The 16,122-nt window shown below is 42.6% G+C and overlaps 1 protein-coding gene across 1 annotated transcript in view; it reads right to left on the bottom strand.

Moving 5' to 3' along the window:
- LOC126066847 (voltage-dependent R-type calcium channel subunit alpha-1E) overlaps positions 1 to 16,122 on the bottom strand; it is a 360,842-nt gene that overhangs the window by 240,275 nt on the left and 104,445 nt on the right. Inside the window, exon 4 of the mRNA XM_049868254.1 lies at positions 514 to 617. Coding sequence (XP_049724211.1) covers positions 514 to 617 — 104 coding nt within the window. The remainder of the gene's footprint in view (positions 1 to 513; positions 618 to 16,122) is intronic.

Raw genomic sequence — 16,122 nt, 5'->3', positions numbered from 1 at the left:
TCTAAATATCCAGTAACATAGAAAGGGCTAAATAAATCATGATGCATATATGACAGATGATAATATGCATTTTTAAGTCATATTTTCCAAGTGCTTTTGATGTCAGGAAAATAAAATGTTCATGACAGCATCTAAAACTATATATGCAGTATGATCCCAGTTATATTAAAATGTCCAGGGAAAAACATGAATGAAAAGAATATACTAAAACGTTTATAAAAGTTATTTCTGAGTGATAGCATAAGTACTTTTCATTTTTCTTTTTATAGCTCTCTTTCCAAATTTTCTATAAAGATTTTCCATTTTCTTTTAAATCTGAAAAAAAAAAAGCTGTTAAATTTAAATATAAAATGTTCTATCAGACAGCTGCATCGCCACTATTTATTACAGCTGGGCTCCCTCCCAGTAGAAATTCGTTCTTGTTTATCCTAAATTCTCTGAGACCCCAGATCCAGTTGAAGACACATCAGTGAAGCTCTTAGCAGAGCAGAAAGAAGAAAGGCAGATGCTCACTGGGAATCCCTGACACGAGCTTCAGGGGCCTCAGGACACGCACAGCCCGCAGGGTCCTCAGATCCACGTGTGTGTTGAAATGGGTTCCCGCAGTAGCCAGGATGCTGCAATGGAGAAACAGAAGGGTCAAGATTACCACAGTCTGGCTTTCCCCTTTCATTCATATACGGGGAAGCTGGGCTGAAGTAGGAGCTGTCTGGAAAGCACACAGAGTTGATGCCAGCTGCATGTGGGTGCACCCAAACCTGGGTGAATCACCAGTGGTACTAAGTAGAATTAAATTTAGCCTTCTGGGTTTCACTTGGCAAGGAAGGAAAACTAATCATCACGCTGGAATCATAATTCCAAATCATGAGCGAATACAAGGTCCCCAGCATCTGGTTCCATCCCTGCTCCCTAACCTTGTTCCTGACTCTCCTTTGACCCTTGCCAACTTCCTTTTTCCCTTTCCAAACTACCAAGGTCCTCATTTTTTTTTTTTTTATTTCAAAATTTTCTTAGATTTGTCTCGTTTCTCTGGATTAACTTCAGTAAAGGAGTAACTCGTTCTTCTTCACCTTGACACTTAGAATTTCTACCAAACACACCAATTTTATAATTAGGGAATAACTTTACTCATCCTCACACAGTACTTTTGTAATTGTCCAAAGCCACTGCGTGACTTGGATTGAGTTCCTTTGCTTTCATTTTTTCACCTTTTACAGCCATATTCAGAAACAAACACACACACAAAAATACATAACATTCCTATCAGATTATGTACACCAAGTACCTAGTCTTCAAGAGAAAATTTATTTCATATAATCCCATAAGACTGCAGGTACTTTAGAGAGACAAAGACATTTAAGTATTTATGAAAGACACAGTAGAAGGTTAAGAGTCAAAAGAACTGGGTTTAAGTCTTAAATCATTCACTTGAGAACTGGGTGACCTGAGGAAAATTGCTCAATCTTTGCAAGCCTCACTTTCCTCATCTACAAAATAGGGGAGTACCGTGGCCTAATGATAAAAATAAAGCTACATGATCTTGAAAATTAAGAGTGTTCCATAAACTACAATGTGTAAAATAAATATTTCGTCTAACACAAATATTAATACTATTGGTTTTGCAACAATAGTTAATTTTATTCTTCCTTCTGTAGGGTAGCACTTTTCTTTTTCTCTTTCATAACCTGTACAGGACAATCTCAGCTATCTGGAACCACTGTGGAATGAGTCATTAAGAAAGCGGAGTTTCAAAGGGTGGCAAAAATGATTTTTGTTTAATTATTTTTAGTGAAAACCTGTCTTAAGGGCTTGAAATAAGCGCTAAAGAAGACAACTGAAGTCCCATCAATAGTTGAGGTGCTTTCAATATTTGAAAGAAAACCGTAGGGAAGGTTTATGCTGTGTGGCTCTCGAAAACAGATTTAGAGTCAATAGGTATAAATAACACAGATCAAGAAATATACTATCATAAGCAACAACTCTGAAACAAGTATGGCTGGCCAACAATAAAGTGGACTGCACTGTATGGTAGTACACTTCCCTATATTTAACATATTCAAGCACAGATGGGAAAACCATCTACTAGGAAGTAAAGAGGGTTCCTACATTGGGTTGAAGATTAATTTAGATGACCTCTAAAGATTTCTTTCAACTTTGCTGTTGCTAATTGCTGTCGAGTTGGCTCTGACTCACGGCATCCCCATGTACAACAGAAAGAAACACTGCTTGGACCTGTACCATCTTCACAATCGTTGGTGTGCTCAAGTCAACTGTCACGGCCACTGTGTATTTTGAGTGACTTCTCACCTAGGGAGCTCGTCATCCAGCACTATATCAGACAATATTCTGTTACAATGCATAGGATTTTCATTGGCTAATTTCAGAAGTTGATCACCAGCCCTTCCTTCTTAGATTGTCTTAGTCTGGAAACTCCACTGCAACCTGTTGACCATGAGTGACCCTACTGGTGTTTGAAACACTGGTGGACTAGCCCTTAGCATCACAGCAACACACAAGCCACCACAGTACAACAAACTGACAGATGGGTGCCAAAATTCTATGTTAATACTACCTCAAAATAAGAAACAGAAAGAAAGCCTACTATCATAAAGAATTACAGGAGTTATGCGCACTTTGCAAATCTCCATTTTTCCCAGCCTAAACCTCAATACCCTCATGTAAACAGGGAGGACTTAGGGGAGCAGGGGTTCCCCACACTGCTTTTAATCCTACCTTCCCAAGCAAAATGAGAAATCATTCTAATAAGTAAAGAAAAACTAATAAGAAGATATCACAAGGAGAAACATGGAAAACAGGACTGAAAGAACTGAAAGAAATGGAAAAAACTAAGAAGCAAGGAGAGAGAAAAACTTCAAGGATGAGTGCAGTGATAGAGAACTGCAGGAAAATGGGACCTTTGTTCCACTAACGCATCTAACAGAGGCAGGGTGCACTGCACCTCAAGCTCGTGTGCTGCCCAACAGGGAAAGTCTCCTTTCTCTCTGGCTCACTCTGTCTTAAAAACACAGTGGGGAAACATGCCCTGTTCAGAAGCCACAGCTCTGTTTCCTAGGATACCCAGATACACATGAGACGCTCTTTCATACTCTAAAAAGGGCTGCTGCAAATGAAAATTTCCTCCCCAGCCCTGAGCTTAACAAGGTACATTTCAGAACATGGAGGTAGGGGCAGAAAAACAAAATTAAAAGGCAAGAAGGCACCAGTGTAGTGAGAGAGAAGAAATGGCAGAGGGAAAGGAGAATGAGATGGTAGAGGAGTGAGCAGTAAAAAAAAAACTCAGAGATGAAAGGTGGTGGAGAAGCAAATGTCAGAGAAATAAGGAAGTTCACATTCGAAAGAGAACAAAAGTAAAGCCAACCTGAAAGAGAAAAGCAAAACTGTGGTATTTGTTGCAGGGCCTCACGTCACCAGCCACGATATGTGCTCCAACTCTGTTATCCAAGTGCAGCCTCTGCTGCACCCAGCTGCTCCCCAAATCCCACCAAGCCTAACCAAACTGCAGCCAGGGCCATGGTAGCCTGTAGCCCCTGCTCGCCTGGCCCTTGGAATTATCTGTCTTTCCTCCACTGAGGGGGCACTTTCACATTTTCATCTACCATGGCACCTTCCCTGATGACATGTAACAGTGGTGCCCATTAGCTGATGGCCATTAGCCACTGGCTGCTTCCCAATTCCCACTGCTCAAATAATCCTTGAGGGAAAAAAATTATAATTTGGCTATGGTGTCCACCTGTTAGAATCAGAGGCAATGGAATTCTTATGGGAAAAAAGCTAATTGAGGAAAATTGCTCTATGTTCCCATAAAATTGTTTCTACCTCCATCACTGCCTTTACCACATCTAGAGAAATTCTCATCTGTTTTTACTCATTTGTTTTTCCCAACTAGACGTGGAACACTTCAAATGCAGATACTGTTCTGATCATTTCTGTATTCCCTAAGCCTAGCCCAGTGTCTGGCAGTAATAGGTGCTCAATAAATGCTTCATGGATTGACTGCACTCATGAAATTAATAAATTTACTGAAGCAGAGATCAAATGGGGAGAAATACTACAGAAAACCTAGAAGTAGCTGGGATGCTACTTCACACAAATGTTGGTGCAGAGAGGAGGGTACTGGAAATCTATCCTCAAGCATTTTAAAGTCTGTGAGAATCTTCCAGTATAATCTAAGACTCCTGCTCTCAAAGTAGATCCCTCAGGACAGGATCTGTTCACTCCTCAGTAGGAGAGTCAGAGGAGGGAAAGAGGACATCTCAACATTTGAAGACTTGCTTCCCAGCAGAATCTCAGTATTGAAGTATATACAGCTCAGCAAACTAAGGGCCTCCTATGTAGCAGGCCCTATGCAGGAGGCCAGGGAAAAAGTAAATAGTAGGAAATGGTCTTTGACTCCCAGTCTAGTAGAAGTAGACAGGCATATATATGAGTAAATATCACGCAACGTGAAGAGCGTCATAACAGAGGTGTTTACCAAGTGCTACGAGAATGGAAAAGAAGGCAGTAACAGAGTGCTCACGTATCGGCTAACATTTTCAAGTACGCTATCTCATTACCTGTAAAACCTGTTGCTGTTGAGTCAATTCCGACTCATAGCGACCCTACAGGACAGAGTAGAACTGCCTCATAGAGTTTCCAAGGATCGCCTGGTGGATTCGAACTGCCAACCTTTTGGTTAGCAATAGCACTTAATCACAATGCCACCAGGATTTCTTATCTCACTACATCCTCAAAAATATCCTACTATCACTATTGTCTCCAATTCATAGAAGAAACTGTGGCTCAAAAAAATTAAATTGTTAATAAACGGTAAGACCAGGAATAAAAAGGTAGCTCTGTTCTGATATCAAAGCCAATCCTTTTCCCACCCTGCCATTATGCTGCACAATGGTTTCTCAGTACCAGTCAGCTCCACTGTTGCTTAGTCCAGTATGCTGCTAAGAATACTGACATCAAAGTGCTTGGTCCCCAAATGGGCCAGTGAACTCTGTTCTCTTCATTTCATGGCACAAACCGTCAACTCTTACAGACTTGCCGCTGATCACTCACTCCCAGGACAAGCAAGAGAATTACCATGACTCCTTGCACCTCTCCCAACTGCTACAAAAAAAAGCTTAATTGATAGGTGGTACTGCTGTAATATTTGCATATACACGCATGGAGGGACATGCACACCACAAAATCAGAGTGAGGCAAGTGAGGATAACTCCAGTATTGAGTTTATAAACACCTAAGCTCTCCAATGCCCCAAGAGGCATATGCATGAGTTCTTCAGGAGCAGAACCCATTTCTTTTGTGACCATAAGCATAGAGCCAATGAAGAGCCCTGTACACACAGTGATGCTTAATTATTACTTCACCCACTAAGCAGAGGACAGGGGGAGAGCAAACACAAACCCATGACCACCACCAGCATAGATGTAGCATTCTGCACACAGTAAACGTTCACTGTTTCCTGATGAATGACACAGACATCCCTACCTCTAATGCTTTTGCAGTTAATTGTCAGCAAAAAGAAGAGTCCCTGGGTGGTAAAATAGTTAATGCGCTCGGTTGCTAACCAAAAAGTTGGGAGTCCATTCGAGTTCACCGAGAGGTGCCACAGAAGAAAGACCTGGTGACCCACTTCTGAAAAATCTGCCACCGAAACCCTGTGGAGCACAGTTCTACTCTGACACACGTGGGGTCGCCATGAGCCAGAGGCCACTCCAGGCCAACAGGTTAACAGAGTAGATCAGAAGAAAAGGGACTGACGGGTATGGCCCCCGTTCTCCAAAGTAACAGGTTAACAGAGTAAATCAGAAGAAAAGGGACTGACGGGTATGGCCCCAGCTCTCCAAAGTCATGGCCACCACTACCGTGGCACAGCAGAGCAGAAGACAGACGTGATGCCCTGGACAATCACAACCAAACCGCCTCTCCCTAAATCAGTCTCCCAAAGAAGCCATTAACCCTGCACTCCTTTTGACCATGGGGTCCTGTCTCAGCCTCCTTGTGAATCCAGGTCTGTCTGTTTCCATGGGCATCTTTGACTATATACACGTCCATGGCTGAAATCAATGCTCTGAGGCAACAGGCTTAGGTTTACGGTTGCAGGTAAAACACAGGATTCCCCGTTAAATTTGAATTTCAGATACACAACCAGTATTTTTCAGTATAAGTATGTCCCATGCAATATTTAGCATAAGCTCATACTAAAAAAAATTATTTGTTTTGTATCTGAAATTCAAATTTAACTGGGCGTCCTATATTTTTATTTACTAAATCTAGCAACTCCACATAGGTGGTGATCTGAAATGATCAAATAAAGAACACCTCTCTTAGTCACTGCCCCAGCCCTAAAGAAATGGGCAAATTCTTTTCCAAGTTCCAAAGAGTCCCTGGGTGGTGCAAACAGTTGACACAATCTGCTGCTAACCAAAAGGTTGCAGGTTCAAGTCCACCCAGATGCACCTCAGAAGAAAGGCCAGGTGATCTACTTCTGAAAACTCAGCCATTGGAAACGCTATGGAGCTATGCTCAGTAACTGTTTCTTGAGGAATGTCACAACCCAGCCCTACCTCTAATGTTCTACTCTGACACACATGGGGTGACCATGAGTTGGAATTGACTCGATGCAACTGGTAACTGGTTTCTGAGTTCCAAGCATATAAGCCAGGCATCTGTTAGCATTAGTCCCAGGATTCTCTCCTGAGTTCCAGAGTTCACCTGCTTGCCTCCACCCATATAAATCCACAGAGAGAGCATCATTAGCATTCAAAGGGCAGCTGTTCATTAGCATCTGTGAGAAAAGGCTGATTAACACTAGCAAAGGGTGTTGGGTGTTTAACCAGCCCATAATATTAAGAGACCCTGAGGGGGCAAGAGGGTGAGTTAGGATGTCATTCCCATGGGTGGGCAACATAAATGAGCTGCTGTGTCTGCTTAAAAGCATTCCATAGGTATTTGGTTCCTTCATCTCTTTAATCACTTTACCTCCAGTGAGGCACCAAAGTCTGTCAAATTCTTCCCTTAAATCATCTCTCGGGCTCACTCCTTAATCTCAGGTCTCCCTACTACCTGGAGTGCCTCTCCTTTGCCTTCTCTTCTCTGCCTAAATAATACAATCCAGGCTTCAAGGCCCAGATGACACCCTACCTCCTCCTTGAGAAACATCTATAACCAAGAGACTTGGACTAGGATTCTGAGAAACTGGTGCACTCTCGAGTCATACTGGCTGGTTTCCAATCCCAGTTCCAACACCTACTAGCTGTCTGCCCTTATGCAACTGACCCAGCCTCTCTAAGCTTCAGTTTTCTTATCTGTAAAATGGGGACAGAGGATTAACGTGTGGATTAAAAAAGATAATGCTTGTCAAATTCCTCCCATAGTGCTGATATACCATGTAGGTTTCCTGGTTGTAAGCAATACAAACTGATTTGAGCTATGTTCAGTTAAAACAAAGTTTACTGAGAGGATGATACATCAGGGGCTCACAGAACTGAAGGGATACTGGGAGCCCAGGCTGGGAAAATAGGGAAGCAGGAGCCTTGGTGTGATACGGTAAATAATGTCCCCAAAATACCCAGATCTTAATTCCTAGAAACTGTATGTTATCTGATTCAGCAAAATGAATTATGCATATGTGATTAAGTTAAGGATCTTGAGAAGGGGAGATTATCTTGGATTATCCAGGTGGGCCCTTAATACAAGCACAAGTGTTCTTGTAAGAGGAAAGCAGAGGGAGATTTAACTAGAGAGAAGGCAATGTGATTACTGTAGCAAGATGCTGTGCTGCTGATCCTAAAGATGAAGGAAGAGGGGAGCCAAGGGCCAGGGAATGCAAGGAGTACAGCTCTATGAGAGGAAAACGCAAGGAACTGGATTCGCCCCTTGTCATGGATTGAATTATGTCCCCCCAAAAATGTCTGTCAACTTGGTTGGGCCATGATTCCCAGTATTCCATGGTTGTCCTCCATTTTGTGATTGTAATTTTATGTTAAAAGGATTAGGGTGGGATTATAACACCACCCTTACCCAGGTCACATCTGTGATCCAACGTAAAGGCAGCTTCCCTGGGGTGTGGCCTGCACTACCTTTTATCTCTCAAGAAATGAAAAGGAAAGGGAAGCAAGCAGGGAGTTGGGGACCTCATACCATCAAGAAAGGAACACCAGGAGCAGAGTGCGTCCTTTGGACACAGGATCCCTGTGCCTGAGAGGCTCCTCAACCAGGGGAAGCCTTCCTCCAAAGCTGACGGAGAGAGAAAGCCTTCCCCTGGAGCTGACGCCCTGCATTTGGACTTGTAACCTACTAGACTGTGAGAAAATAAATTTCTCTTTGTTAAAGCCATTGACTTGTGGTATTTGTTACGGCAGAGCTAGATGACTAAGACACCCCTAGAGCCTCTGGAGGGAGCACAGCACTACTGACATCTTGATTTCTGCCCAGCGAAACTGATTTCAGACTTCTGATCTCCAGAACTGTAAGAATAAATGTGTGTTGCTTTAAGCCATCAAGTTTGTGATAATTTGTTACAGCAGCAACAGGAGGCTAATACACATGGCAAAGGTAAGATGCCAGGAAATCTAGTTCTTAAGCCACTACAGATATTGTTATGGATATAACTACCAACTGTGTAGGTATTATAATGTCACTAGCTTAAGAGTAGAAGTCCTGGGGAAAAAAAGCACATGATTGGCCAAGTTTAAGGTACATGCCCCCTCTGCTCAATAGGGCTGCAGTAGGACAGTCCTCAACAGCTTCCAAGATGAGCAAGACTCCCACCAAGAGCACACAAAATAAAAGATTCTCCCAAAAGGTAGATCAGGGGACAGTAGGAAGAGGAAGTCAGATAAGGGATAGCTTAAAAAAAAAAAAGCTATGGTTACTACAGACTGGTTCATAGAAAATATTTAATAAGTAGATGTTGCAGAGGAAAAAGAGAAAGAACGTAACTGTTTTCTTATCTACAAGGTGAAGTGATCAGACAGAGGGGTCTCTCCGATTCTTTCTGGCTCTAAGGCTCTGTTAGCCAAGCCTGCCCAGATGACACTACACACCTGCAACAAGAATCCGCCTTTCTTTGAACACCCAGAGAACTGCACAACATTATGACCTGATTACATACTGTTCTTACATCATTAGCTAGTCATTTAACGAGAATTAGTCTGACCCCTCAACTCAGATAAAAGCCCGTTTCTCAGTGATGCCCGGCTACCACTACTGACCATTCCGACCAGGGACTCAACAGATGGTCTCAGTTAGAATAGGAGAAAAAAGTAGAACAAAACTTAAATTCCTAAAAGAAATGGCCAGACTTACTGGACTGGGAGAGGCTAGATGAACCTCTGAGACTACCTCTCTGAAATACTCTTTAAAATTGGAACTCAAACCACTCCCAGAGGTCACCTTTCAGCCAATGACAAATTGACCCATAAAATAAATAACATCAGTCATGCATACTGTGCTTCTCAAAACAGTCATCTAGATGAAACCAATGGTTAACATTTACCCTAGACCAAAGATGAGAAAGCTAGGGGAGACAGGGAAACTAGAATAATGGAAACAGAACAACCAAAATGGAAATAAAAAGAATGCTAATATATTGTGAAGAATGTAACCAATGCCTCTGAACAATAGGTGTAGAAATTTTTAAATGATAATTTAATTTCCTGTGTATGCTTTCACCAAAAAACACAATAAAATGTCTTTTAAAAAAGAGCCTATGTATGATGGCATCAGTAATACTAAGTAAATGACAATATTTTAGCAGTACAGATGAATTAAAAAAAAAAGCCAGTTCCTTGATGGCAGATACTTTCACATTTTCATCTGCCATGGCACCTTCCCTGATGACATGTAACAGTGGTGCCCAAGAAATGCCCCTGACTCAGTGACAAATGGATGTTAACACATTCCACTGAAGCAGATCAGCTGGACTCTTCCTCAGACTGAGGAAGTTTTAAGCAGATGTGTAAATAATTATGAACTATCAAAAATCTACTGAACTGCAACTAATGTTTTGGTCTCCCTCTCTTTTAAATAAATTACTGAACGTGCAATTTGATTTGAGAATCAATTTCTAAAGACTTCGCTTCATTTTAAGTCTCTACGTATTAGTCAAAAAAACTAACAGAAGCAAAATATATTTGTTGTAGGGAAATGAAGCTGGAAACAGGAAAAGAGATGTCAGGCCCAGCCCAGTTCCCACTATCTACAAACACCTTCCACTCCTCCCCATACCTTGTGCTGGAGCGCTTGATCTCATTCTGGTTTAACTCCAGCCCAGGGCCCAGGGCCCAGTCTATAATCAATTGATATTTATTGAGCATATCCCTGGGTGATGTAGTTTTTGCTCATCTACTAGCCTAAACGTTGGTGGTTCGAACCCACCCAGTGGAACCATGGAAGAAATGCCTGGTAATCTGCTTCTGTAAAGATGAGAGCCAAGAAAACCACGTGGAGCAATTCTATTCTGTAACACATGCGGTTGCCATGAGTCAGAATTGACTTGATGGCAACAGATCTGTTTGTTTTATACTATGTAGCAGGCACAGGGGTTACAAAGGAGAGTAAGATGGAGATGGTGGCGGTCCTCAGAAAACTTAAAGAAGGAGGCAGACACTAAATAGATCACAATTATAGTAACTTGAAGGCCAGGGAAGGAAGGCTTTGCTACAGAAATGGCATATAAGCACAAAGAGGGGCATACAAGTAGGTCAGATAAAACAATGTGGGAAGAGCAGCACCCCAGATGCAGGAAACTGCACGTGCAAGAAGACCCAGAGGCGGAAAGGAGACTGGCAGGTTTGAAGAACTAAAAGAAGGCTGGTTGTGAGCAGCCATCTAGGATACTCTGCTGGTCTCACTCCTACAGGAGCAAGGAAGAATGAAGAAAACTAAAGATACAAGGGGAAGGTTTGTCCAAAGGGACTAATGGACCACATCTACCACGGCCTCCACCAGACTGCGCCCAGTACAACTAGATGGTGCCCAGCTACCACCACTGACTGCTGTGACAGAGATCACAATAGAGGGTCCCAGGCAGAGCCGGAGAAAAATGCAGAACAAAATTCTAACTCAAAAAGAAAGACCAGGTTTGCTGGCGTGACAGAGTCTGGAGAAACCCTGAAGGTATGGCCCCCAGACACTCTTCCAGCTCAGTAGAAATCACTCCTGAGGTTTACCCTTCGGCCAAACAGTGGACAGGCCCATAAAACAAAACAAGACTTAAGGGGCACGCCAGCCTTGGGGCAAGGACTTGAAGGCAGAAGGGGACAGGAAAGGTGATAATAGGGAACCCAAGGTTGAGAAGCGAGAGTGCTGACATGTCGTGGGGTTGTTAACCAATGTCATAAAACAATATGTGTACTAACTGTTTAATGAGAAACTAGTTTGCTCTGTAAACCTTCATCTAAGGTACAATAAAAAAAAAAGAAGAAAAGAAATAAAAGAAGGCTGGTGTGGCTGGAATCGAGTGAGCCAGGGGGAGAGGGACAGTGAAGAGGCTGGAAAGATCAGGAAACGTCCAATAAGGGAAGAATTCAGAGGCTGTGTTACTGGATTTGGATCAAGTCTGGTAGTGTTCAAAGAGCTCCAGGCTTAAATTTGGCAATGGAGCATCAGGTTGCCCACACTGCTACTGTGAGATGGAAAGAGTTTTCCTAATTTAACCAATGGTCTCTCACCCCATCCCCAAGCCCCCTCCCCAGGTGGTGGTATAACTGGTTGTTTACCTTGGTCTCTCCACCTGAATTAATCCCACCTCCTAGCCACACTAGTTCCTCCTGGGGCAGACACTGGTGCTGCCTCCCTTACAGCCATCTTCCCTGATAACAGAGGGTGAATCTAGATTATTCTAGGCTCATTCCATCGGCTTGGGTAGTAACTGATTTAGGAATGGGCAGGTAACAGAACTCAGGCCCATGAGTCATAAGTGAAAAGTGATGACCCATGAGCTTAGAACAAAAGTAGAATTATATAAAGCAATGATTTTTAAACCTCTCGAGCCACAGCCTACAGTCAGAAATATGTTTTACGTCATAAGCAGCATGTATACACATAAATAATGTACCTAATGTTTCATAGAACAATACTTATTCTTTCTCCTTGTGATGTACTCATATTTTCTTTTCAAGTTTTCCTTTGTTCCTTTTGTTTTATGCTGGTTACAACCAACTAAATTGATTTCATGACCCTCTCCCACACTTTGAAGCCCAGGTGCAGAGACCAGCCAATACACACCCTCATTCTCTCTAAGGAGACTGTCCTAAAGACACAAGATGGACCAACACAAATCGTGGCTTTAATCACACAGTGCGGCGACTTGATGTTTTTCCAGAATGATGGAACAGTTTGCCTTGAACAGTTCTGCTGTACTTTTCGAAGAACTGCAGACATAGGCTTCTAGGAAAAACCTTTTTCCCTCCTAAGGTGCCTGAAGTAGCAACATTTTGCCGCCCTCCAGAGTGGGCAGTCAATAAGCCCTAATATTTCTTGAGAGGATGGGGAGGAGGGAAGGGTCAACTTGCCCCTTTGCAAAGGAGAGGATCTGTGCCATTTCCAAGAGCGAACACGTGGTTTTGTATTTAACAAAGGTTAGGCAACCATTTCCAGAATGTAAAATGAGGCTCTCAACTAAGTTTCGGAAGAATCTTAGTGGGTATCAAGTAGTCCCAAAGTATGTTGGGGTTTTTTTGTTTGTTTGTTTGTTTTTAGAATATACACAGCAAAATATACATCAATTCAACAATTTCTACATGTACAATTCAGTGACATTGGTTACATTCTTTGAGTTGTGCAACCATTCTCACCCTCCTTTTCTGAGTTGTTCCTCCCCCATTAACATAAACTCACTTCCCCCAAAGGTTCCTTTCCAATCTTTCTAGTTGCTGTTGTCAACCTGATTCCATATAGATAGTTCTTAAAAGAGCAAAATGCTCAAGGCAGACATTTTTTTACTAGTTAAGCTAAACTACTGTTTGGTTTTAAGAATACTTCAGGGGATATTTTTGGTTTATGGTTTAAATACCATCTCAGGGCAATAGTTTCACAGGCTTTTTCAATCTCCATAGCTTCAGAAAGTCTGGAGTCCATGAGAATTTGAAATTCATCTTTCCCTTTTTGATCAGGATTCCTCTACAGATCCCTTGATCAAAATACTCAGTAATGGTAGCCGGACACGATCCAGTTCTTCTGGTCTCATGGCAAAGGTGGCAGTTGTTCATGGGGGCAGTTAGCCAGATATGCCATATCCTCATTCTATTCCTAGCTCTCCTTCTTCCCCTGTTACTCCAGGCGAATAGAGACCAATTTTGTGCCTTGAATGGCTGCTTGCAAGCTTGTAAGACCCCAGGCACTACGCAACGAACTAGGAGGTGGACAGAAGCACTAAACACATTATTAGGCCAGTTAACTGGGATGTCCCACGAAACCATGACCCTGAACATCCAAATCCCATTTGGTTCCCATGAGGTGTTTGGTTGTACATAAGCAGCCTCAGCAGCTTCTCATGTTCTTTCGTCATTGTTGTCAATACATCTATCAGGCATTTTTTGCCAATTCAACCTTTTACAGGTCTACAACTTATTGGCAGCAATTACAATAATCAGCTGTGCAACCCTACCCTTAATGAGTACAGACTTTCCATCACCCAAAAAGATGCTTTCTGAAGAGCAGAAAATCACAACTTAAAAATTCTCTCTTTCTCTACCTGAAAGAAAGCCCAATGACCAAATCATTTCACACCTAGGAGAGGTGGTTTATAGGACAGAGCTTCTCAGCCGCGGCACTACTGACCTTTAAGGCCAGGTAATCGTTCGTTGTAGAGGTTGTCCCATGCACTGTAGGATGTTTCTCAGGCTCTCTGGCTTCAACCCACTAGATGCCAAAAGCAATAGCTCCTGCTTCCAAATCATGACAATCAGAAGTGTCTCCAGACATTGCCAAATGTCCGCAGGGGTGCAAAATCACCCCTAGCTGAAAAACCACTGCTGTAGGGGAACTTCTCATATAGTGAATTCCTTCAAACTTAGCAATGCTTAACGGCCAGATTAAATGCAACGACCATGTGTTTCACAGCAAGTCCCCACGCATACTAGGGAAAAATACACACAGCCCCTCTCAGCCCATTCAGAAATGAATAGATTGTCAGCATGACTCCCAGCCACAAACTATTTCTGAGTAACTATCAGCATTGATAAAAATGCCTTTTGTCTCCTAATCTTTAAATATCTTTTAGGGAGTTGCATAAAGATGGACGCGAATATGTCTCAAGGAAGCCTTAATCCAAAAAGAAGAGTTCCCCCAAATGACACAAGATGAAGAATACAGAAGGGGGTTTTATTTGCTTAACCTCAGTATAGTGGTAACAAAGGTCAAGCTCCTACCAATGTTCTTGGGTTTCTTTCTCTCTGCTGACAAAGTCCCTGATTATTCACTCAGACACAGCAAGGAGAAATTCCAAGAGATGGGTACCAAAAACCAAACCAGTTGCCATCAAGTTGATTCCGACTCATGGCGACTGCACGTGAGTCAGAGTCAAGGTTTTCAATGGCTGTGATCTTATCTTTTAGGTCTGGATGATGATGATGATAATAAAAAGGAAAATATCTCATAGTTGTATCACAGTTTACATGACCCTGTTTCATACAAGTACCATTATTCCTATTTTTATAAGTTTGAGAATTAAGGCTCCAAGAAATAAAGTGGCTAGCCCAAGGTCACCTAGATAGTAAATGGTTACACTGAGACTCAATTCAGATTCCAAATTTGGGCTGCTTTCTGCAGCTAGAAAAGATAATGGCTTCTAGCTAGAAATACATCCCAAAGGCACATATATTTGACAAATGCCTTCTCCAGGACGACCACAGAGCTGCCTCTCTGCAGAGCCTGATGGTGTCCTGTGATTGCAGTATCATACGAATGTTACCAGAACAGTGCTTCAGAGAGCTGGCAAAGAAGGGGAATTGCTGGAGAGGGAAATCCCACATTATAAGAACTCGCTAACATAAATACATGTTCTTCGAGTTGTTTTTCTAGTAGTGGTGAGGGAATTTCTGTTGATCCACCACCCACACACTTTCTCTCACCAAGTCCCCTTCAGGACCAAGAACAAGCATTTATGAGATGGCTGACCAGGGATAGAGCAGAACCCAGCTGTGGAACAGAACCCAACTAATTGTCCAGATAGAGGCTTCGCCTAGCGAAAAGAATGTACTAATGAGCCCCAGTCTCTAGTTACAGAGACTAGCTCTGTGATCCAACACTGCTCATACAGATCAGCCCCCTTCTGTTCCTGCTGTCAGTACCTGCTCTTCCTCTGACAACATCCCATCCCTATAACCAAAACCAAACCAAACCCATTGCCACCAAGTCAATTCTGACTCACAGCAACCCTACAGGTCTTCCCATATGCTGCAATATTCCCACACAGCACCCCAGCCATAGTTAATAGGTTCAGGGCAGGCATCTGACCCACTTTGGAATGGGAAGCTCTTTCCCTGGAATGTTTGGATTTGGGACTCATAGAATTAGACTGATCTCTTCTGAGGGAGCTGAAGCCATAACATAAAAGGTTCGGAAGCCATTACTGTCCATGTTTTCTGGTACATGAGAAAGCTGGCTGCAGTGAGAAAGAAGAATAAAGCTGACCCCGCAGAGGCAAGAAGGAATGGAAGAAGGACAGAATTCCCCCGAAGCTGAAGCCCCGTTCCTGCAGTTCCTGAGGCTGGATGCGTCCTGGCACTTCTGCATCCTGGTGGCTCTGTAAGACCCCCTTTTCCCTGAAAAGCCCCTCCTTGTTTAAACTAGTCCAACTTAGGTTCTGTCACTCCCAATGACCCACTCATCTATTCTGTCCATCTGGATAAGAAATCAAAGTAAAAGTTGATATAACTGGTATGGCCAGACCGACAAGAGCTAAGAGACACACATAAAAACGAGGAGAAACTCAGACCATGCCACTAGCCTGGAGCCAATACATCAATTAGCGAATGCACACGTTCTTCACTTGGTATTGCCTTTGCAAGCAGCTTATATCCTAAGATACTGAAACAATATTCTAGCTTCCAAAAGACTGAAAATTTATGCACATTCATGATCCTGGAGTAAGTCAGACTGTTC

Source organism: Elephas maximus, chromosome 24 (assembly GCF_024166365.1).
Source record: "Elephas maximus indicus isolate mEleMax1 chromosome 24, mEleMax1 primary haplotype, whole genome shotgun sequence".
Classification (NCBI taxonomy): domain Eukaryota; kingdom Metazoa; phylum Chordata; class Mammalia; order Proboscidea; family Elephantidae; genus Elephas; species Elephas maximus.
The sequence above is the reverse complement of the archived record's forward strand: the minus strand, read 5'-3'. Positions and strand labels throughout refer to the sequence as shown.